The following is a 24640-nucleotide window of genomic DNA, read 5'->3' on the forward strand; positions in this document are numbered from 1 at the left end:
GGGTGGGGCGGGTTTTCCAAAACCCTACCATACCCGAGAAATTATCTCCGGCCGGGCTGGGCCGGGAAAGGAAAGATTTTTATGGGAAAATAAGGGAAATGATAAATGGGTCCCTTTTCATCACATGGGACACCCAACTGCACTGTACGTGGCAATCAAATCCATTGAATCCTTCTCACGTGAAGTAGATCAGCCCCTCCACAGTCATTGATACACTGCTGCTGGGTGTCCCAAGTGATGAAAAGGGGCACATTTATCATTTCCCGAAGATAGACCCGTGACTAATTTCTAAGATATAAATAGGAGGGTTAGAATCATCCTATGGAGATGATTTACCGGATATAGCGAATATATCAAGATGCATTGGGGTATAACTATTAGCTATTGAAAAATGTACAATGCGATGAACATGATACTTGAGATTAAGTGTGGGAATGTCGAGGACTCTTACCGCATATTGCCCGCATTTGAAGTTGAGATAATGGACAGAAATCCTGGAAGCTACATGCACGTTTTTCGACATAAAAATTTACGTCCAAGGGGAGATGATAAATTTGCTCGCTTATTCTGGACATTTGGTCCCTGTGTACGTCCTTTTCGAACATCGAGACCTATAATTTTGGTGGACGGAACACATCTGCGAAGAAAATATCTAGGAATCTTATTGATTGCAATCGATGTCGATGGTAACAACGATTTATATCCATTAGCATTTGAGGTGGTGGAGACGGAGAATGAAGATAGTTGGGAGTGGTTTCTAAAGTTGTTGAAAAGACACATATTGCAAAAGCAGATGAATGTATTCACTATATGCTCCGATCGGCAGAATGGGTTGTTGCAGGCAGTACCTGTAGTATTTCCCAATTATTATCATAGTTATTGCATGTGTCACCTCGCTGCCAACTTTCGGTCCGACTTCAAAGATCTTTTACTTGAGAGATTGTTCTGGAGAGCCGCAAGAACATTGAGGGAGAAAGTTTTCAAAGAAACAATGGAGAAGATTAAGGCAAAGAATGAACCCGCACATAAGTGGATAAGTAATATTCCGAAGGAAAACTGGGCTAGTTTTTATTTCAAGGAGATAGGTATGATGTATTGACTACGAATAGATCGGAGTGTTTCAATGCTGTCTTGAAGGATGCCAAAAAATTACCGATTGCATCATGGGTAGAGCACACTCGACATCAGACTATCAAGTTCATTCATAAGCGTCAGAAATTAGGTAGTAGTTGGCACACAAAGTTGACTCTTCTAGGGAGAGCTGCCAATATACAGCTTATCGAGCAGGGACTCTTGAATTCGAAGTAAAGCCCCTTAAAACTAAAGATTCCGTCGATTTGATAACTCGAACGTGTAGTTGTCGTGTCTTCCAAACGTATGGACTTCCGTGCGGACATGCAATCGCAGCCATTAACAGCACAGAATTCAATCCATACGATTACTGCGACGAATGTTTTGATGCAGAGAGGTATCTAGATACATACGTTGAGGTTGTGCACGCAACACTAGATCAGACACAATGGCATGAAAGTCCCGAACCGTTGATGACAATATTACCACCGCTTGCGAAACGATCGCCAAGAAAGGATCGCGAGTTGAAAGGTGTATTACATTACAAGTGCACCCGATGGCGGCAACTTGGTCACAATGGAAGAAGTTGCAAAAAACCTCTCGTCGTCGAACCGAACCTTGACGAAACTGCTATTGGATCTTCTGCACCAATACTCACGAGGTCGGGCGTACCTTGTCAAGCTCCCATTCTTTGCGTAAGGGTGTGGGTTTTTTTGATGAGAAGTTATATATGATTTTTTTTATGTACTCATATACTCTTACGATTTTTTTTGTTATTTTGTAAACAGTAGTTATATTCAAATACACTTATAAATTTTTTGGAGTAGAATTTACCCTATTTTTGAAACGGTAGCGGATCAATTGCTGAGTTATTACAGTGGGTCCCATAGTTTGGCATAACTCGGCCTGATATGGTCAAGTAGTAATAGAGGTCCCCTCCATTCCTGATAATTTCTAACTTTTCATATGTGATACTCCCATTTCATCTCTTGGTCACCCAATTTTCATATGTGATACTCTCATTTTCCTTGACCTAGTAACCCCTTCCAAGCCCAACGACATGAACTGAAAATTTTCTAGGTGTGATAACCCAATTTCATCTCTTGGTCACCCCATTTTCATATGTGATACCCCCATTGTCTTTGACCTGGTAACCCCTTACAGGCCCAACAGATAAGAACCGAAAATTTTCCAGGTGTAATAACCCCAGTTTCATTGAGAACCCCATTTTCATATGTGATACCCCCATTTTCTTTGACATGGTAACCCCTTCCAGGCCCAACAGACATGAGCCTAAAATTTTCCAGGTGTGATAACCCCATTTCATCTCTTGGTCACCCCATTTTCATATGTGATACTCCCATTTTCCTTGACTTGGTTACCCCTTCCAGGCCCAACATATAAGAACTGAAATTTTTTCATGTGTGATAACTCCAGTTTCATATGTGAGAACCCCATTTTCCTTGACCTGGTAACCCCTTCCAGGCCCAACAGGCATGAACCGAAAAATTTTCAGGTGTGTTAACCCCATTCCATCTCTTGGTCACCCCATTTTCATACGTGATACCCCCATTTTTCTTGACCTGGTAACCCCTTCTAGGCCCAACAGATAAGAACTGAAATTTTTCCAGGTGTGATAACCCCATTTCATCTCTTGGTCACCCCATTTTCATATGTGATACCCTCATTTTTCTTGACCTAGTAACCCGTTCCAGGCCCAACAGACATGAACCGAAATTTTTTCAGGTGTGATAACCTCATTTTATCTCTTAGTCACCCCATTTTCATATGTGATAACCCCCATTTTCCTCGACCCAGTAACCCCTTTCAGGCCCAACAGATAAAAGCCGAATATTTTTTAAAATAAACAAAACCGCCTGAGGGGTATTCAGGTAAAAACCATGTCAGGAAAAGTAAAATAAACCCATTTCACAAATTTGAAATGTGTGGGTACCGTTTCACTATTTCCACTATTTTTTGGACCTTTTTTACCAAATTTCCTATATAGTACAAAGATTCATATAGGGGAGTGATAAATCGACTCCCCAAAATGATAAATCGACTCCCCATGTGTCTTTCTCTCTCCTCTAGGCTAGAGAGAGAAAGAGGAGAGAGATAGACACATGGGAGTCGATTTATCCATTCGGGGAGTCAATTTATCACTGCCCTTAGTATAAGGATTACTATATGTTGCCACGTCACGGTGGGACCCACCTTGCTCGGCCGGAAGAAGCGAAACCCAACCCACACTCCATAGCTTCATTTCATCTGCCTTTCGTCAACGAAACTTCACTCCCGTAGAAAATACATAGCACCTAACCATTTGGACCATTTCTCTCTCTCCCAAAAATCCCTCAAAACCCTAGCTAAAAGGTTCGGATAATTCTTCAATTTCTTTGATCAATCTTTGAAATCTAGATAATTCTGAATTCGTGTTCATCAGTTACGAGGTCCTCATGATTCTTCTACTTCTTTTATCAATCTTTGAAATTTAGATCATTCGTTTTTTCTTTACTGATTTTTGAAAGAGTTGATTATTGTTTAGATCTTTTTGTGATCATCTGTTTATCGCTGCATAGTTCTGTGTCATAATTTAGGAATGATTTTTTTGATAGAATTGGCGGTTGTTGGTGTTTAGCACTTTAGCTATCAGTTAAAGTTTGGGATTGATCGTGTGATCGATGTGTTAGGTTCTAGTAGAAATGAATTTAGATCTGGTTGTATTTGTATTTTTCTTTCGATCAGATGCTTATATATAAAAAAAATCTGGTTTTGATTTAGTTGGAAGTTTCAATCTACATGATGTTAGATTTTACTGATTGTCTAGATGATGTTAGATTTTACTGATCCTTTCAAGCCAATTATTTTTCACGATTGGAGATGAGAATTTGTGTGTTTAACTAACTGGTGTTAATCTTTGGGAAATGATAAATACGCCCCTTTTCTTCACTTGGGACACCCAACTGCATTGAACGTGGCAATCAGGTCCATTCACTCCTTCAAATGTGAAGTACATCCGCCCCTTTGCAGTCATAGATACACTGTAGCCGGGTATCCCAAGTAATAAAAAGGGGCTCATTTATCATTTCCCTAATCTTTTTTCATAAGTTGAATTTCTATAGAGGAATTTGGAGGCAGCTTTTGTTGAAATATAAATGATTAAATAACACTAACTCTAATAGCTTAAGCTTTTGGAGTAATTGGTTGTTTCACAGCTTTGTGAAAAAAACCCAGAATTATTCAACTGAAAGGAAGGTTTTAAAGTGGAAAACATCGACCAGATAATTAACATGACACCAAACAAGGTGTGGGTGAAACTGGCGGATTTGTGTTGGCTAGTGTGGGATGTGCAGGCTATGTAAATTGGACATTTATCTTTTGATTATCTGATAATTCAAAAATCTCTGGTTTCGGTTTATGTTGGAAACCTCAACGCTACTTGGTGTTAGATTTTGCTGATTGTTTCGAGATAATGTTTTTTGCATTGGAGGTGAGAATTTGTGTGCTAAAGTTAGTGATGTTCACCTTTGTCATAAGTTGAATTTCTATAGAGGAATTTGTAAGTAGCTTGTGCTTGAGAACCCAGAATTAGTCAACTGAAAGGAAGGTTTTAGAATGTAAAACATTGACCAGATAATTCTCGTGACACCAGAAAAGGTGTGCGTGGAACTGGCGTATTTGGGTTCAATAGTGTGGGATGTGCAGGCTATGTAAATTGGACATTTTAATGAAACGTATGGGACTTAGAAATCGACATGAGTGAATCCATCGATCATGGATACGGGTGTGTTAGAGATTGACAAAATGCAACATGATGACAGGTCTGTGCAGTTTATGTGATAATACTGACATATATTTATTATACAAATTTCGGACCATAGAGGCTTAATGCAGATAAGTATATATAGATGAAAAGGATACCTTGACCTATATAAATTATACCATACAACAATAAAAGAATTACGCTAAGGTTCTTTCCTACCGACCACATGGACTCTGGCCAATCCATATGAGGGATAAATGTCGGAGCCCACATCACTGGCATTGAATAGAATACACACTATGTCCTTCTCCTGGAGGCTTGGTTTCAGGAAAATTTTCATCTGCTTAACACTTTCCATTCTAATGACTGTAGGGTTGGATTAGTGTTATATGTTTGGTGTCTCACTACAATAATCGAGTCTTGGACATTTGCAAATCCATCTCAATCCCCTGTTCGTTCTTCAAATTTGGGTTGTTGAGGCTCCTAATGCCTACTTGAACCACTAGGAGAAAGCATTCGCTGTGCTTCTTTAAGGTTAAGAATATATATCGCTAACAATTACAACACTTTCCATATAAGTTGCTTCTCGATACAGTTTAAATTGAGGTTCTTGATGTCTTTCGCATCCTGATGTTTTAAAACTATGGACTACTTTCTTCTATGCTCTCTCTCTTTCTATAATATATATATATATATATTAGAGGAAACTGTTGGTGAGCTTAAGCTCACCAAACTTATGGTGAGCTAGCTTGCCCAATCACATGGGTCCCACATTTTGGGGAGTGATCCAAACCATTCATTTGCAAGGCCTTATCATAGATAGGGTGTGTACCAAAAATCAGCTCCATAGGATCATCCTAACCCCTCCATTTGTGGAGGACAAAACTGGACAGACTTGTGTCTGTCCATTTTAGTCCTCCACAAATGGAGGGGTTAGGATGATCCTATGGAGCTGATTTTTGGTACACTCCCCATCTATGTAAGGGACTTTCAAATGAATGGTTTGGATCATCCTAACAAAGTGGGCCCCCATGTGATTGGGCAAGCTAGCTCACCAACAGTTTCCTCATATATATATATATATATATATATATATATATATATATATAGAGAGAGAGAGAGAGAGAGAGAGAGAGAGAGAGAGAGAGAGAGAGGAGATGGTTTCTGCTCTCGAGCACAGAAACAAGGGTGGGGCCACGTTTTTGATGGGATCCAAAGCATTCATTTGATGACCCCTTTCATGGATAGGGTGTCCACCAAAAATCAGCTCCATTGGATCACCTTAGGGTGTCCATTTGTGGGGCAAAAAATGGACTGATTTGTGGACAAACAGTATCTGTCCATTTTTGGCCCCACAAATGGACACCCTATGGTGATCCAATGGAGCTGATTTTTGGTAGACCCCCATCCATGATGGGGCCTTCCAAATGAATGGTTTGGATAACACCCCCCCCCCCCCCATGCGCCCCACCGGTATCTGTGCTCGAGCGCAGAAACCCTTTTCTTATATATATATATATATATATATATATATATATATATATTAATGTATCACTAATTATCTTTCAGTGTCCACTGTATGAAGGTGATATGCCTAAAACCTGCCTTTAGCAGGATTGCATGGTCCGGTTCCAGTTGTTAATATAACCTGAATAATAGATGCTGAGGCTATGGCAACACAATAAATTTTTGATGGAGATATGCAGTTCTGAATTGTTGTGTCTGTAACAGCTGGTGGTGCCACGAATGATTATATGGGTGATGTAATGAGTAGACTTGAGTCAAAATACGACATGCGTAAAGGAGGTCAATCTATTGGTGGAGCTTGTGTTAGTCAAAGAGACTATGAACAACCACCTGGCCTTGATCATGAAATTTCTCATCTCACTAAGTTCAGATCAGCACCTAGTGAAATGATTCGTAAATCCATTCCCACTAACCAGAACATACCTACCAGCCAAAAGGTCAACATGCCTATCTCAACAGTTAAAATGTTGTCTGCAAGAGAAGCAAATTATTCTGGAAAGGGGAGGTTCTCTTCAGCAGATTGTCGTCATGTTCTCAGTAGGTATCTTCCTGTCAAAGGACCATCACATGTGGACAGGATGAATAGCCGAGCATATGTGTCGCAGTTTTCTGCTGATGGGACACTTTTTGTTGCTGGGTTTCAGGTACTGCTTCAAACTCGTGATAAGTTTCAGAACATGGATTTAAACCGAAACCGATTTTTTTTTTTTCAAATTTCGGTCATTTTGGCCCGAAATTCAAAACCATGGTTTCAGAAATGAAGCTAACCTACTTACCTGTTTACTACATGCAATGATTTTATTTATACATGCTACGTTTCATAAAGGAAGCTAACCTACTTACCTATTTACTACGTAAAATGATTTTATTTATACATGCTAACTGACCATCCAACATTTCTTTGCTATTTGTCTTAATAGGCGAGTCACATTAGGATATATAATGTTGATAATGGATGGAAAGTTCAGAAGGACATTCTTGCCAGGAACTTGAATTGGACAGTTACTGATACATCTCTTTCCCCTGATCAACGCTATCTTGTAAGTTTCTATCGCTTCTTACATGATCATTTGTTTAAGGTGTATCCTTTTTCTCTAGAAAATTTATACTAAACACAGTTAATTCTCAACCGATTTTCCTAGATTGCATGCGCTACATGTATTACTATACTAGGCTCCATGTTACAGGGATTCTTCTGAATGTTAATCAAGAATAAAATCTAAACTCAGAATAATTCAAAACTGAAGAAATCCACAATCTGAGGGAGTGAAAAATTGGGTTGATGATATGCTAATCAATAGCCGATGAATTATCCTAAAACTAATGGCAAATAATGGCACCCGTGCACAACTGAACCCCATTGAAGGCCAATGACTGCATATAATTCAAGCTGTGATGATTTGGAGAAAGGTAAGGAAACAGTTTAGATAAATCCCCCCTCCCCCCAAAAAATTTAAAACGATAACCCAAAGATTTTAGACCTCGTCAGGGATTTTTGGTTTTCTCAATCAAGAATTTTTGGCAAAAAGTGATCTTGGAAAGTCCCAAAACCTGTTTGAGTCCACTTAATGTTTGAAATAAGATGGTGGAGATGGTTACAACTTCACCCCCCTTAAGGTTTAACATTTAAAATAAATAAATAAAGGAATAAGATGATAAGGTATAAATGCAACAAGTGACATTATGTACACATGTCATTAACTAGTAGAACAGCCAAGGAGTAGATAACTGATACTTCTCTTTTCTCTCCAATTCACTGTAAAAGACTTAAACTTCCACTTTGTGGATGCGTCTTCCATGCCATATTTCAGTTGAATTATGATAATGTTAGTACTGAAGTTATTCTTTTTCTATTATGGAGGACAAATTTAAAAAGTTACGGTGGCAAGTAATGCCCAGCTGGAACTGGATATGGGGCACATTTAGCGCATGGTTTTTTCTCTACGTTTGAAATAAAAATCTGTACATGTTGTCTTTTCTCAAGACCTAGTACCATTTTTGACATAGAAATGGGATCAAGTTATGTTGTCGAAGACTGACTAGTCAGCTCTGTTGAAAAAGGTTAAATTGCCATCAGCGGTTTAGAATTCTTTTCAGAGGTTGATTCTTTACCTCATTTTTTTTTGTATTTTACGGAGCTCTCTTATTTTCTTTGCATATGATTGTTCTAGCACCCTCAATCTAATCATTGTAACTTACTGTTATGGAATGATTTGTGAGTCTATTTGAAAACCTAACCATCATCAGTCTTTATAAAGAAAGTATAACATGTTGTTTTGCACATTCACACAGGACTTATTTTATGATGCTCGACATGTGTTACTGAATAAAGGCTAACATTGTACTTTGTTTACACTTGTCATATTTAAAGTGTCTCTCTCATGCAAACTTCAACTTGTTTTGACTTGGGGCCTCTCTAGATGGCATTTCCATTAATGAAATTATGGAATTTGGTTGTATTTTCATGCTTGGAATTAAAACTTACTATGGCACCAATTTCATTAGATATTGCATTGGGTAATGTCTATCGTTACAAAGTATCCACTTCCAACAAAGAGCCAACATTATTTATGATAATCCTCCTGCCTACTTAATCTTTGTTGTGTGGGCATTTATTTTACTTGAATGTCTCACTGACTTTCGACTCTTATCATTTCGTTATCTTCTTGTAAGATAGTGAGCTCTATCTTTGGCTTTGGATAGCTCAACATGTTCTATTCTTCCACTTGGGCTTAGATTTTTTAGATGGAATATGTTACAATATCACATCAATTCATTTATTGGACTTGTAACTATCTTGCATCTTTCAATTTCCTAGATATATCACATGTGGCATTTTGGTTTTGGGTAGCTCAACATGTTAATTTGGGATTAGATTTTTTGAATGGAATATGTTATAATATCAGATTTTTTTAATGGAATATGTTACAATGTCATATCGATTTCATTTGTTGAAGAACTTGTTACTATTTTGCATCTTTCAATTTGCTAGATATATCACATATACTTGGACAGTTTCTGAATCTTATATTATTCTCAGTTGGGTATATCTATTTGGTTTTGGTCTAGATGAATAGTATTTCAGACTTTTCAGTGGGTCGGTATTAATCAAACCATTCTTTTAATATTTATTTTTACTTGGTTTTAAATTGCAGGCTTATGCCAGTTTGACGCCTATGGTTCATATTGTTGATGTGGGAACAGCTTCTGTTGAGTCACATGCAAACATCAATGTATGGACTCTACTACTCATCTTATTCAGAAATTTAATAGTGATTTTCAAATGCTCACATGCTTCCATTTTTTTCATGTCTCTATACCTAATGGAATATGCTCACATGCTTCCATTTTTCATGTCTCTATACCTAATGAAACACTGTCATAATGTTTCATTGAATTTATAATAGCCTTTTGCGGGTGTTATTAGCTCTTGGCTAGATGGATACATATGTTATCCCATGTAATGAATTTGCTTATGGCATTTAGGTCACTGAACCGATTCTGATTTTCTTGAGAATATGATTCTTCTTCTGGCATACTGACCATGAGTTTCAAAATGAAGTCTTTAATTAGGGCTAAAATTAACAGGCTAAGAAAGTAATCCAGATTGTGAATGCAAATGGAAGGTGGTAGAAGTGTTATTTTCATCTGAAAAACTTGTAGGGTCGCTATAGTTGTTATAAATTATTTAACTCTTTCTATCTTCATGGATATGTTGTTATGTACAGATCCATGTGATTCATATGTACAGATCCATCTCGTTGATACTTTGATTTTCATTGGCAACAACAACTTTGCTATTATTGAAGGGTTTTCATTGGACTTACAGAACTTCAACACAACTTCTGGAGTGAAAAAATGCCGTCAGTGGTTAGATCTCTATTCACCATTGGTGGCTTTTGAAGGTTTAATTATTTGTAAACATTGTCTACAATCTGCTTTGTAGTTACTGGAAACTACCTAGTTAAGAATACTAGCTGGCTTCGGAAACTAAGTTCTTCTTGCTTTCCAAATTTAGGAGAACACTTCGTATTCGTTTCCTCCAAATTAAGAATGCTTTCCCTATTTAGGTGATTATGTCTTCCTAAAGAATATTTTCTCCTTCCGGTAATGTTGAAGGAACGTATTTAAAAAAAGAGTGCATGTAAAACTTAAACTAAATCTTAAGTTTCAAATGAAAATTGTGTTTATCTTTTTCCAAAAACTTAATGTTTAATATATATATATATATGGGGAAAAGAATTGTACGCTCGAGTGTACCAACCTTATGGTATGCTCGAGTGCCCAATCACATGTGGGCCCACATTTTTAGGATGATCCAAAGCATTCATTTGAAAGGCCCTTATATAGATGGGGTGTGTACCAAAAATCAGCTCCATAGAATCATCCTAACCAAGGAAGCAGGATTCTTCCCTGGGAGTAGGGAACCTCGATTCCCGGTTCTTCGAATCCGAAACGGGAATCTTTTCGAATCCCCAAAAACTGGGAATCCCGGTTCGGATTCGCCGGAAACCCGATTCTCACTTTTGGGAATTGCGGTTTATGATTCCCCGGAAACCCGATTCCTACTTTTGGGAACTGCGGTTTAATGTTATGTGAAACCTGATTTCCCTGCGATTCCCTGGAGATTCCCTAGCGATGACAACTCCCCAGCGATTCCCCGACAATTCCCCGGTGACTCTCCGGCGACTTCACGATTCCTGCTTCCGACCATCCCGGGAGCCTTCGATTCCCGCTTTAGATTCCTGTTTCGATTCCCGCTCTGGCAACCTTGATCCTAACCCATCCATTTGTGGAGGTAAAAATGGACAGACACTGTATGTCCACAAATCTGCCCATTTTTGCCCTCCACTTTGGAGGGGTTAGGATGATTCAATGGAGCTGATTTTTGGTACACACCCTATCTATGATAGGGCCTTGCAAATGAATGCTTTGGATCACCACAAAAAATGTGGGACCCATGTGATTGGGCACTCGAGTGTACCATAAGGTTGGTACGCTCGAGCTTACAATCCTTTTCCTCTCTCTCTCTCTATATCTCTCTCTCTCTCTCTATATATATATATAACATTTGAAACTGTAAATTCCTAAAACTTGTAATTCTATTTAGTCGTGGAGTCTTCTTTTCTACTTGTAGTCCTTACCTACATCAACCCTTCCTCCTACCCTGCTACAATCCTACTTTTTCTATGTACTTCTTGTTCGCTTCCAATGAGGATTATTACATGCTTCATGTTGACTTTCAATGACGCTTTCCACACATTTTCTCCTTACTTTCTTTAGAGCTTTTCACTTCCTGCATTTTCTCGTTTCTAAACCCCTCGCTTCCTCCATCGCTTCTGCAGTCCCTTCCCACTCTGGCAAATCTGCTCCGACTCATGCTTCATACGAAGGGTTTTCTAAATGTCGTTTCTTTCAACAACTCTATCCAATTAATTCGTGCACAGATTAAAAGAAAAGAAAAGAACATTGTAGAATAAGAGAAGCAAAAATAAGAAAAGATGTAAATTGGACCTTGCTTCTGACGCAGTTCACTTATGATTGTTTAAATCATAGTACACAGTTTAGTGACGGTATCAACACAGTTTTGCGACGGCTTTTGTGATGGCATTTAGAAAAAGAATCATCTTTTCTGATTATTTGAATCATAGTATACAGTTTTGCGACGGCATCAACCTTTGCTGATTATTTGAATCTTTAGTTATATGATTCGCCATTGTTGAAAGTCTTTGAGTGGGTTCCATATAGTTTGCCTAGTTCCTAAGCTTAGAACCTGGCCTAGTGAATGATACAAGGTAACATACTCAGAAAGGAAAAGAGTCACTACTATGTTTCATTTATATAATTATTTCGCTACACGAATTGACAGCATATCCTTATCACTTAATGTGGAATGGTGATAAGGCAAATTATTCTCCTGCCTCCCGGAAAAAAAAATTACTTTTACACTTAACATCAATAAATTGAGGGACAATAGTATATGTGAGATAGAAGAACAATTTTACCAAAAGGGAAGTCCTAAACAAATAAGGAAAAAAAATATTTTCAGATTCTCAATGATTAGTATGTGTACAATGTTATTCATGCCATAGAAGCTAAACCAGATCTACAGAATGACAATAAAGAATGGAAGGAAGAGAAACAATGCTCCGGGACCAGGTTTTACTCTGTCATTGTCATGGCTGTAAAGAGTTTGTTCAGTATACGATTCAACAATGGTTTTGTAACATCATCTTTTCTTTGTCGCGACCTTGTGAATTAGTTAGTAGCTTTTCTAGATATGGGCTCTGTGAATTTCTACTTTCTTTGGGCTCTGTGAACGAGCTTTCTGCTTTCTTCAATCCTATTGATCACATTTGCGCTGGAGGTTGTTCACCAGACCTTCTTTAACATGATTTTGTGGAAGAAGAGTTCAAGAGATCTTTCTCTCTCTATAGTAAGAATTGCCTAACTGATGGAGCCTTTTTGGTGTGCAGGAGATTCACGAAGGCTTGGACTTTTCTCCTGATGGTGATGAGGACTCTTTCGGAATCTTTTCTGTGAAATTCTCAACTGATGGGCGAGAACTTGTAGCTGGAACTAATGACCATTCTATATATGTTTATGACCTTGTGGCAAATAAACTTACACTTAGAATTTCAGCGCACTCGGTATCACTTCTTACTTTTATGATTTAAAGTTATTTCATTTCGCCCATGATCTAACTATGAAGTCAGTTAGTCATGGTTTGCAGCTATTTTTTTTTCTTTAATTGTCTTTCTTAACTACATTTTTTTCTCTTGCATCTTTAATTTATTTGAATAAGGTAGGTAATCCCTTCTTTAACAGAACTGCATTCAGGGGACATTTCAGAAGCTTGTGGCCATACTAAATCCCTTGTGGAAGTTACTTTGTGGGAGTTATGGTCAATTTTGCTTCTGAATGCTGGAGTCAGTTTAATTTCGAAAGGATAATTTTTTATCGTGTCTGATCTGTTGCTACTTTACCCCTTCTTTCCTGCGAGTTGCTACTTTGGCAGCTCTATGTCTGAAGTCTGAACTGCATTTTAATATGGTGTCCGCACTTACATGCATGCATTTCTTTAAAAACTATAGTGGGCCCTCCTCCATAAGTTTACCCAAACCATCAATTAGTTGTGCCCCTGCGTAAATAGGCCGTGCCCCAAAAATCATCCCCCTAGGATAATTTTAACCCGCCAATATGTAGAGTTATATCTTTCCTTCTAAGATCGGGAGAGGGGGGAGGGGGGGCGGGGTGGTGTTGTTGGGGGGTTTAGGATCATCCTATGAAGATGATTTTCGGGGCACAATCTATTTACATTGGGGCCCAACTAATGAATGGATTGGATCATCCTATGAAGTAAGCCCCACTATATATATATATATATATATATATATATATATATATATATATATAGAGGAAAATGATTGTGAGCTTGAAGCTCATAAAGCTTATATGAGCTTCAGGGCCCAAACACATGTGGGCCCACATTGTTTGGATGATCCAAAGCATTCATTTGAAAGACCCTTACATAGATAGGGTGTGTACAAAAAATCAGCTCCATGGGATCATCCTAACCCATCCAAAAGTGGAGGGCAAAATGGACAGACACCGTTTGCCACAAATCTGCCCATTTTTGCCCTCCGCTTTTGGAGGGCTTAGGATGATCCAATGGAGCTGATTTTTGGTACACACCCTATCTATGATGGGGCCTTGCAAATGAATGGTTTGGATCACCACAAAAAATGTGGGACCCATGTGTTTTGGCCCTCAAGCTCATATAAGCTATATGAGCTTCAAGCTCACAATCATTTTCCTCATATATATATATTAGCAATGGTAGATACAAGGGAACCCTTGCATAAAGAGCCGCAAAGGGGCTCTTCATTGGATCCACGTCATTTGCAGTTACATTTTAAAATCGGTTGAAAAAGTAAAATCAGTTACATTTGATGATGTGGATCCAATCAAGAGCCCTTTTTTGGCTCTTTATGCAAGGGCTCCCTTGTATCTATCATTCCTCATATATATATATATATATACACTAGTAAAAAACCTCGTGTGATGCACGGGCCAACAATTGAGCATTCATGAATCTCTATATTCATGTATGAGTCTCAACCTTAGAAGCACGAAGCGGGGGCGGGGGCGGGAGCGGGGGCGGGGGCGGGAGCGTGGGTTCTAGAAAAGTCTAAGTTTGGGAGCGCCATGGGAGCGTGTATGTAATATTTTCTTTATATATCTTTCAAAATTCAAGCACATCAAAAAATAATAGTTTCTAACCATTTTCATATGTATCTTTCAAAATTTAAGTACATCTAAAAGCTAATTTCTAACCATCTTCACCATCTTCATTTGTGTGCACTCGTTCCTCGTGCCTTCTGAAGATGCACAAGCCTTTGTGCTTTCTCCAACGAATTACTTTGAAGAGTTGGAGGAGTTTGATATAAGGAAGTTGGTGATCGTGGGACTTATAGAGTAATAGAAGCAAGCTGTGAGCGTCATTAGAGCAGTTCCTGTCTCTCTGGGGTCGCGCTCCCTGGAAGCTCCTTCCTAAGGAGCGCGGAATCGAGGTTCCGAGGTGGGAGCGGCACCCCGAGAGGAGGTTCCTGCTTCTAAGGTCTCAACATTAGAGCCCAATAAATAGAAATTCAAGGTTTGAAACTCACGAAGATTTTAGTATTAAAACCAAAAAGTAGTATTAAAACTTGAGCATTCGTGAATCTGTAAGATAGCTATAGAAAATTTGAGTTAATAGTTATAAAGAAATTTACTGTTAGAAGTAGTTTAATAATTAAAGGAAACTTTACATTTATAAGGTTTTAAATACTGGTATTAAATACTTTGTTTCATTAGGGTTCATCTTTCATATAATGCCAATTTAAATTTTAGTATTCTTTAAGCTTTTTTTTTGTTTTTTGGTGAGAAAAAATCTTCATCCTTGTCCTTCCATCATCATACCTTTTGAGTGGCAGAGAACGCCATCTACTTGAGCTGTACTCAACCAAAAAAATAGTTTGCTAAATTGAAAGGTTCTGTAGCAACCACCTAGCTGCAAGGGGCCCCACTTGATCCATGTAACCTAGCGGCATTGATTATGGTACTGAAAATGAAAATTTAAAGAAGGGAGATGATATTTCCACTCCCCTGCATTACCTGCACGCTCCCCTTATTAGGTGATTTGACGTCAAAAAGTGTTAAAGTTGCCTACTTTTCACATCAAATCACGTTATCAGGGGAGCGTGCGCATAATGAAGGGGGAGTGAAAATATCATCGCCCTTAAAGAAATGATAAATGTTGTTGGGTGAGGATCCCATGGGGCACCCTTGTACCTTGGCTTTACTATTGGGGAAGTCCCAACTTCCTAGTTGTGGTTTTTTCGTGGAAAGCTAAATTAGAAACGTAAAATCATTTCCACAGGCTGATCCTAGCCCTCCAATCTATAGAGGTTTCCATAATCTGTTGTTCGTCTGAAGGTGCCCGAAATTTGTAAATATTTTTACAGGTGTGCGGAATTCGTAATATCCTCAAAAAATAATAAGGAAAAGTAGTTTTTTTCGTAATTGTCATATTTTGATACCTTTTCTTTGTAGTTTTTCCCGTAATTGTCATATTCAGGTACCCGTTGTCGGTAATTTCCCTCCCAAACTTTACTACGTAATGATTATTATTGCCAGCTTCTTTCTTTACGTATTATTGCTAGCAACCTTTCAAGAAATAGTATTTCCGTGCAGTTTTTCATCACATCTAATAAGACAAATCTCTAAATACATACAATTGCAAAGGATGGGCGAGACATAGCATTTGGAGAAGGTGGCTAGCAAATCAAGATTCGAAATTACCAGCGAGGTGTTAATGCCACAGATTTTGCAAATAATGCCGAACATTCATACCTTTTTTACCCTCACATAGATAGTATGTACAGATATGTGGGGAGGGCAAAAAACGGTAAAAATCATCCACATTGACGTGTTAAACGGACAAATTTCTCTCCTTTTCTCTTCTGCTATATATATGGGGAAACGTTTTCAGATAAGTTATCTAAGCAAGAGGTCAAAAAATCATGTGGGCCCACATTGTTTGGATGATCCAAAGCATTCATTTGGATAGTCCAAAGATAGATAGAGTGTGCACAAAAAATCTGCTCCTCGGGATTATCCTAATCCTTCGATTTGTGGAGGTTAAAGTGGATGGGTATAAACCTCCACAAATCTATCCATTTTTAACCTCAAAAAATCGAAGGGTTAAGATGATCCTATGGAGCTGATTTTTTGGGCACACCCTATCTATGTAAGGGCCTATCAAATGAATGCTTTGGATCATCTAAACAATGTGGGCCCACATGATTTTTTGAGCTCTTGCTCAGATAACTTATCTGAGGTATCGCGCAGAAAACGTTTCCCATATATATATATATATATATGAGGAAAGTTTTTCTAGTCGGCCGACTAGAGAAGCTTCTCTAGTCCGCCGACCAAAAAACACAGTGGTCCCACATTATTTGGATAATCCAAAACATTCATTTGATAGGCTCTCGCATAGATAGGGTGTGCCCAAAAAAATCAGCTGCATAGGATCATCCTAACCCTTTGATTTGTGGAGGTTAAAAATGGACAGATTTGTGGAGTATATAAGCGTCCATTTTAACCTCCATAAATCGAAGGGTTAGGATGATCCTATGGAGATGATTTTTTAGGCACATCCTATCTATGTCAGGGCCCATCAAATGAATGCTTTGGATCATCAAAACAACGTGGGCTCACTGTGTTTTTAACCTCCACTATCCATTTTTAACCTCCACAAATCGAAGGGCTAGGATGATCCTATGGAGCTGATTTTTTGGGCACACCATATCTATGCCAGGGCCCATCAAATGAATGCTTTGGATCATCCAAACAACATTGGCCCACTGTGTTTTTGGTCAGCGGACTAGAGAAGGTTCTCTAGTTGGCCGACTAGAAAAACTTTCCTCATATATATATATATATATATATATATATATATATATATATATATTAAAAATACATGGATGCACTTGTGGACATCATATAAACACTTGTCTGAACTATAAAGTTAGTTCCATTTTCTTTTTTTGCTAAAATAGAAGGTTTGCATTTTTACTGATAAAAATGGTTCTTTCAACTAGATTCATTGCTGAACCGATTTAAATTGTTGAACACTTGTATAGCTTATATGTCTATGAAATTAGCATGATGCTTGAAGCAGAGTTGCAGTTTTTTGTAATCGAGAGACTGAGTAATTGCAGGAACTTCTCTCATGGCCCTTGAAAGAAATTTAATTATGAGATTAATATTCCCTTCAGTAGACAGGTTACAAAATTCTCATGCGTGAATCACTTTTGGCCTTAAAATTGCTGAAATATACCGATCACACTTGGTTGTTGTTTTTTTTTTTTTTTTCATTTGAAAATGATAGCCAATTTTATTGAAAGAAACGGCCGAGGTGGTCAAGACACAAAGCAAAATACAACGAAAAGAAAAACAAGATACAAGAGAAAAATGAGAGAGCTAAGGGGGAAGAGAATCGAAATGAGCTAGCGCATCATTTGAAACTCTCTCTCTCTCTCTCTCGCAAGACGGTCGGCCACTTGGTTAGCAGAGCGACGAACATGATGAAAGGACCAAGAAAACCAAGCCATCCAATCAAACATTTCATCAAAAGGTGATCAACTCGCAATGGTGGTTTTTGTGATTTCTTGAGCCACCTTATGACATTCAAGGAGTCTCCTTCTACTAGCACACTTTCCACCCGGTCTCTAGCTAACAACTTCAAGCCTTGATGAATCGCTTTCACTTCAGCCTCCATTGAATCAGTAATCCCAATGGGGCCAGCAAAAGCCCACAATACTTCACCTCCACTGTTCCTTAGAACCCCACCGATGCCGGGCGGCCGGGCCCGGGTTACCAAAGCTAGAGCCATCAAAATTGAATTTGCAAGGTCTGGCGCCAGAGGGACCCGCTCTTGGGTCGATTTTTGCTTCAAGGCCGCCAATCACACTTTGTTTTGGATGATTTTTTTGAATGGTAAATATTTTCTGATGAAAAGAAGAAAACACATGACTGAGATGGTCAAGGGCACCAATAGAAGCAACATAATACAAAATTACAAATCACCTCCAAGGGGGAATGTGATAAAAATCTTGAGCTTTGATGGAAACCATCCTAGAGCCCATATTCTGACTTTTAGGTGTCATTTAGGTGCCTTTTAAGTCCCATAAGTTTTAAGACGGGTACCGTGGTCTTTTCCCACCAAATTTACTTTGTTTGTTTAAGTTGTAGATGCTTAAAATAGGGCTCACACATTTACTTTGAAACTCTCAAGTGATAAGGGCAATTAAGTCATTTGTAATTAATCACTTAAATTGTTTAGTGACTACAAGGATCCGCATTGCAACATAAGGAATTCTTTATATTTGCGAGACTTGAAGTGGGTTAGTTTTCATGATGGGTTTGAAGAGTCCTAGTTTATTTGTAGTACGATTAGATAGAGTCCATGTAATCCGAGTCCTTAAGTCATTAGGAGTCGAGTAAGTCATTTGACCCTTGTCTTGTTATTATTGGCAGAAAATAGGATTCTTAGAGTGTTATCAATTTTGTTTTAAGAAAGAAAGTCCATGAAAAAAGTATTAAGTTGAAAGGAGTCCCCTGCGACACATGCGAAGATTTCAGTTGAAGAACTCCCACTGTCATGCCAATCATTATATCATACGGGTCAAATCACGGAGTATGATGAGAACTATCCTAAGGCTTATATTCTAAAATTAAGTGTCCTTTAGGTGTCTTTTAAGTCCCTTAAGTTATAGGAGGGGTACCATGGTCTTTTCTCACCGATATCACTTGGATCTTTTAGTTGTAGGTATCACTTGGATCTTTAAGCTGTAGGTTCTTAAAATGGGAGTTTATTAGGAAAATCCTAAGTGATGGGTGCATTTAAGTCATATGTAATTATTCACTTAAGTTCTTAAGTGATCAAAAGAGCCCACATTGCAATATAAGAGTCTTTGTATTTGTGGGACTTGAAGTGGGTTAGTTCCATGATGGGTTTGAAGAGCCCTAGTTTATTTGTAATAGGATTAGATAGTCTATGTAATGAGAGTCCTTAAGTCATTAGGAGTTGATTAAGTCGTTTGATACTTGTCTTGTTACTATTGGTAGAAAATAGCAATCCTTAGAGTGTTAAGAGTTTTGTTTTAAGAAGGAAAGTCCACGAAAAACAGTCTTAAATTGATAGGAGTCCTCGTAGGGGTAGGAATTAGATTTTAAAACATAATTTGAATGAGGTTTACGAGTCCTAATCCTCTCTTATTCATGAATTTCGTGGGATTTGAACTATCTTTAAATTATAAAGGCCTATGATGTTAGCTACAATGATATGCTTGAATAAAATAAAGTTTATGCTTTATACTCCCAAGCTTGGTGGCCAACCATTGCTCTCTCTCTCTCTCTCTCTCTCTCTCTCTCTCTCTCACACACACACACACACACACACACACACAGGGAGCATTAGTCCTCCTTCCTCGTTCCCTTTCTGTCCTTCTCTCTTGCTTTTTCTTCGCCAAAAAGTAATATGCGAACCCTGGATTCACATCAAGCTTGCCTCTCCCAACCCTGCTTCGAGCCAAGGAATCCATCTCATTATTAGCAGAGTGATAAACATGTTGGAATGAGGTCTTACAGCCCGTGATAGAGTCCTATATTTTAGGAACATTCTTGCACATATACAAAGACTTATCACTTAAGCTCTTAAGTGATCACAAGAGCCCACATTGCAATATAGGAGTCTTTGTATTTGTGGGACTTGAAGTGGGTTAGTTCTATGATGGGTTTTAAGAGCCCTAGTTTATTTGTAATAGGATTAGATAGTCTATTTAATGAGAATCCTTAAGTCATTAGGAGTTGATTAAATCGTTTGATACTTGTCTTGTTACTATTGGTAGAAAATAGCAATCCTTAGGGTGTTAAGAATTTTGTTTTAAGAAGGAAAGTCCACGAAAAAACAGTCTTAAATTGATAGGAGTCCTTGTAGGGGTAGGAATTGGATTTTACAACATAATTTGAGTGAGGTTTACGAGTCCTAATCCTCTCCTAATCATGAATTTCATGGTGTTTGAAATATCTTTAAATTATAAAGGCCTATGATGTTAGCTACAATGATAAGAATAGAATAGAATTTATGCTTTATACTCCCAAGCTTAGTGGCCAACCATTGCTCTCTCTCTCTCTCTCTCTCTCTCTCTCTCTCTCTCTAATGTGGCCCAAAGGAGGAGAAATAAGAGAAAGAGGGGAAAAGAGAATAACAAGAGGAAGAGAAGAAGGGAAATAGACTAGTAGAGGAGAAAGAGGGGAAGAAAGGAGAAAGAGGGAAGGAAGAAAGAAGAAGAGAAAGGGAAGAAGAGGAGAAATAGGGGAGAATCTGTATTCTCAATTCATTAATTCATCAAAGTTTTAAAACCCTAATACATGAGGGTCTTATATAGGCCATTGAAATAACTTAGAAATAAAATAACATGGTAAAATAAAGCCCTAAAAACTAAACATGGAAATAAAAATCTTGGTGGAAATAAAAATCCTAAAAGTACTAATTCGCAAAGATGCCATTTATTGGGCCTACAATACACACCACTCTCTCTACCCTCCCCCTTTAAGGGAGCATTAGTCCTCCCTCCTTTCCCTTTCTTTCCTTCTCTCTTGCTTATTCTTCCCCAAAAAGTAATATGCGAACCCCGGATTCACATCAAGCTTGCCTTTCCCAGCCAAGGAATCCATCTCATTATTAGCAGAGTGATAAACATGTTGGAATGAGGCCTCACAGCCCGTGATAGAGTCCAAAATCTCCCCCCATCTTATTAGAAAAACACTGCATGTAATGGAACCTTTCCCGACTTTATCCCATTGGATAGAATCGAGGGAGTTACTCTCCACAATTAAGGAGTCAAAGAGAGCATGGTCTACTAAACGAATCTTGTGGTGGAGTGCAAGGACGTCTGCCTTTTTAGAATCAATCATATCGATAGGACCCAAATATGCAAATCTAACCTCACTATTTGTACCTAAAGGTAACGGTGCAAAATCCCAATCCTCAACAAATTCGGCGATATGGTTGGCGTGGCACATACCAACCTCAAATAAACCAAGAATGAGTGCTTAAATCACCCTCATGAAGTTACAATGATTGAAACTGTTTCCTAAGCCGTGACATACGTGCATGGTTTTAAATTTTGACTGAAATCTGAAATTTCGGATTTCCGTGGGGACCGAAACCGAAATTTGGCGAAATTAGAAATTTCGCCATTTACCAAATTTCGGCAATTTCGGTCCGAAATTTCGAGAAAATGCCCTTATTTAAAAAAAAAAAAGTGTTATTTCAAAATTTCTGTCCGGAATTTCGAACTTGAGTACCAAATTTCGACCTAAATTTCGGTTTTTCGGAAGTCCGAAACCGGTACCGAAATCGAAATTTTAAACCTTGCATACATGTTGCATCTGCTGATGATAACCTTCTGCTTTTTACGCAAGTGAGCAATCATAAAAAATCGCATCCATCTGGCATGAGATGTGGCTGTAACTATTCAATCTGGTTTGAATAGTAGCAGCTGATTGGAAAGGTTCTGGTTTCTCCAGAACAAACAAAAAACAAAGATACTGATTGGCAGCCATTTATGTTACTTGGGTCTAATTTTTGAAATTTGTTCCTGAACACCCTTTTGCTACAGCTTATCCACATCTTTGCATGCTTTCCCATAACCTCCTTGTGGCTGCTGTATGGGGCTCACTTTGAGGCTCCAGACACACCTCCCCTGAGAGGTGCAATTTTGGAAAAAGCTTACGTTTGACTACTGTGGTTTAAGTTGCAGAATGTATAGTTTTAGTCCACCTTTTTAGAAGGAATCTTTTTGTCTAATTTTTCTTGAGGATGGCTGTGTATGTTCAGAACCTTAACATATTGGAAGGCCTATTTGGAATTGAATGAAGTCATTTGTTTAGTCTTGAATTTATGTTTGTATAATTTTTTTTCCAATTTATTCTTTTTCAAAAATGGACATGCATTTACCTGTGTTTGTAATCCCAACTTTCAATGTTTGAGATGCTGAACTCTGGTTTGTTTCTCTTTCCAGTCTGATGTGAACACAGTGTCCTTTGCTGATGAAACGGGTCATCTTATATATTCTGGAAGTGATGATAATTCCTGTAAGGTAAATCCTGAACCATAATTATTTATCTTGTGGTGCTAAAGTAGGTAAAAATTTTTCCTTCTTTTATTTACATTTAAACGTTCTATTGTACATGAATCTGCTACATAACAGTGCATATAGACCTCTCTAAAATTCCTAAATCTGTTATTTCTAATGATAGTTTGATATAACATTAATTCAGAACTGTTCGTAACTTCTAAAATAGCATAAGAACTCAAAAAGTACAAACTCTAGGATATTTTAGAAATAGTTAAATATGTGACCGTTGTATACAGAGTCCTGAAACACTAAAAAGGACCTTCAATTGGCACAGAGAGTCTCCATAGATGTTCCATCTCTTTCCAAACTTAAATCCTTCTCTTTTTCCCTTTATTCTATAATTATCGAAACCCATATCTATCTCTTTACTCCTTGGAAAGATTCCTTCATTCAATCCAACGCAAATTTTCTATTTTCTCCCAATAGGAATTCAGCAACTATGGTCTTGTTGAACCCAACAAAACAATTTGACTTTTCTTGCATGAAACCTTCCCAGTCAGAAACACACCTAACTTTCCAGTTTTCTGGACATATGAACGTAGTAAGTTAAAGAGTTTTAGAAGCCGATCAAAACTGTTCTGGAGAGTTCCAGACAAATTCTAAAACATCACCCTAAATAAAAGAAAAAGGTTCTTGAAATTTCTGGGCTGAATGGACCCTTGTGTGCCCCCATGCTGAACTAAATCCTTCTTATTCTTTCTTGATAGGCGCTCCAAGTCTCCAACACCACTTCTGTTCAATTAGGCATATGAAGAGAGTTCAGAATCTTAAGGCGGTCTTGAGATGTTATGAGGCGATGTCCAGTCAGAAGATCAATTTCGCCAACCCTTCTGCCATGAAGGTGCGGTTGGAGAGTCTTGTGATGAATGGGTTTTCTAGGGTCCTAGGTTGTAGATCTACGTCTTTACCTAAGTCTTGTTTGGGGTTTCATCTTTGTGTTTGATTATTTTCCTTGGAAGAAAAGTTCTCTCTCTGTAGTAGGGAGAATCACTTTGATTAAATTTGTTCTCTCAAATTTCCCTCTTTGTTTCATCTCTTTGTTTTGAAGCCTGATTGGTACAATTGAGAAGCTCTATCACATTCGAAAGAACTTCATTGGGAACGATAAGAAAGTACGCAAGCAATATCACTTGGTCAGTTGGGATTTGGTCTGCAAAATGCAAATCATTGACATTGGAAGCTTAAGAGTGATGCTAGCTTTATGTTTCAGATGCCTCCAGGCATAATTTTGGATCTCGATCGACCTCCTCTGTTGGATCAATTTTGTTGAACTATGGGCTTGTTCATGGACTTTGCTTGAATCAGCAAGTATCTTTTCAAGGAGTGATTACTTTTGTATAATATGAAAAAGAGGGCTTACCTACTTATTATTAAACCATAAGCTATTTGCAGCCAAACTTATAAACCAATCATATGAATTGATTACTATACAAAATTTGAGATTTAAAACCCTCTAAAAATTAATCCATTTACTGTTTAAATTTCTTATTTTTTTGAATGGTAAAATTTAAATTTCTTATTATTACTAATATGCTGGAATTAAAAACTTAGAAAAGTACTATCCATTTAATAATTTCATATAAATATAATACATGTGATGTTACTTCCATTTCAGATATGCGACACGAACTTTTCTGGCCAATTTTGCAGTTAAAGTGGGTGGCGGTAGAGTTATCCAACCCTAAAGCTCAACTTAAGTATGACATACTTTTTACTGAGAAAACAAAGTTTTCTAATCTCTGGAACTCAGCCATTAGCATAAAAAAACACTTCAGCTGAGGGGTGTTATTGGTAGTTTTGAATTTGATTCTTTAGCAAACCTTTTCAAGTTTGTTTTCCAAATCCAGGCACAGTTATGGACAGACATAAAATCCATGTATTTTCGTTTACCTAGTAGTTTTAGTTTTAGGGCATTCTTGTTGGCATCTTTTGTGATATACTTTCTGTTTTAAGGCTCAATTTGTGTATTGGTTTCTCTTTTGTAGCAATATTTTTTGTCTTTCTTCCTCTTGTTGGTATCATTTCG

At 37.9% G+C, this 24640-nt stretch overlaps 2 protein-coding genes across 2 annotated transcripts in view; both read left to right on the forward strand.

Annotated features, from left to right (window-relative positions):
• The first annotated feature begins 391 nt into the window (after positions 1–391).
• LOC143881250 (putative protein FAR1-RELATED SEQUENCE 10) lies at positions 392–1099 on the forward strand. The gene has a single exon (XM_077384238.1). It carries the CDS (start codon positions 392–394, stop codon positions 1097–1099), a length of 708 nt encoding a protein of 235 aa, XP_077240353.1.
• A 2183-nt stretch (positions 1100–3282) lies between these two features.
• LOC143881424 (LEC14B homolog) overlaps positions 3283–24640 on the forward strand; it is a 28244-nt gene continuing 6886 nt past the window's right edge. The window contains exons 1-6 of the mRNA XM_077384487.1: positions 3283–3444; positions 6566–7005; positions 7282–7401; positions 9517–9594; positions 12838–13011; positions 22498–22575. Of these exons, the coding sequence (XP_077240602.1) occupies positions 6589–7005; positions 7282–7401; positions 9517–9594; positions 12838–13011; positions 22498–22575 (867 nt within the window). The 5' untranslated portion in view covers positions 3283–3444; positions 6566–6588. The remainder of the gene's footprint in view (positions 3445–6565; positions 7006–7281; positions 7402–9516; positions 9595–12837; positions 13012–22497; positions 22576–24640) is intronic.

This window comes from Tasmannia lanceolata, unplaced genomic scaffold (genome assembly GCF_043159265.1).
Source record: "Tasmannia lanceolata isolate RefF3 unplaced genomic scaffold, GAP_Taslan_0.1 ptg000007l, whole genome shotgun sequence".
Lineage (NCBI taxonomy): Eukaryota > Viridiplantae > Streptophyta > Magnoliopsida > Canellales > Winteraceae > Tasmannia > Tasmannia lanceolata.

Excerpts from the sequence above, each read along its gene's own strand:
- LOC143881250 (XM_077384238.1), top strand. The coding sequence starts at position 392 with ATGTACAATGCGATGAACATGATACTTGAGATTAAGTGTGGGAATGTC.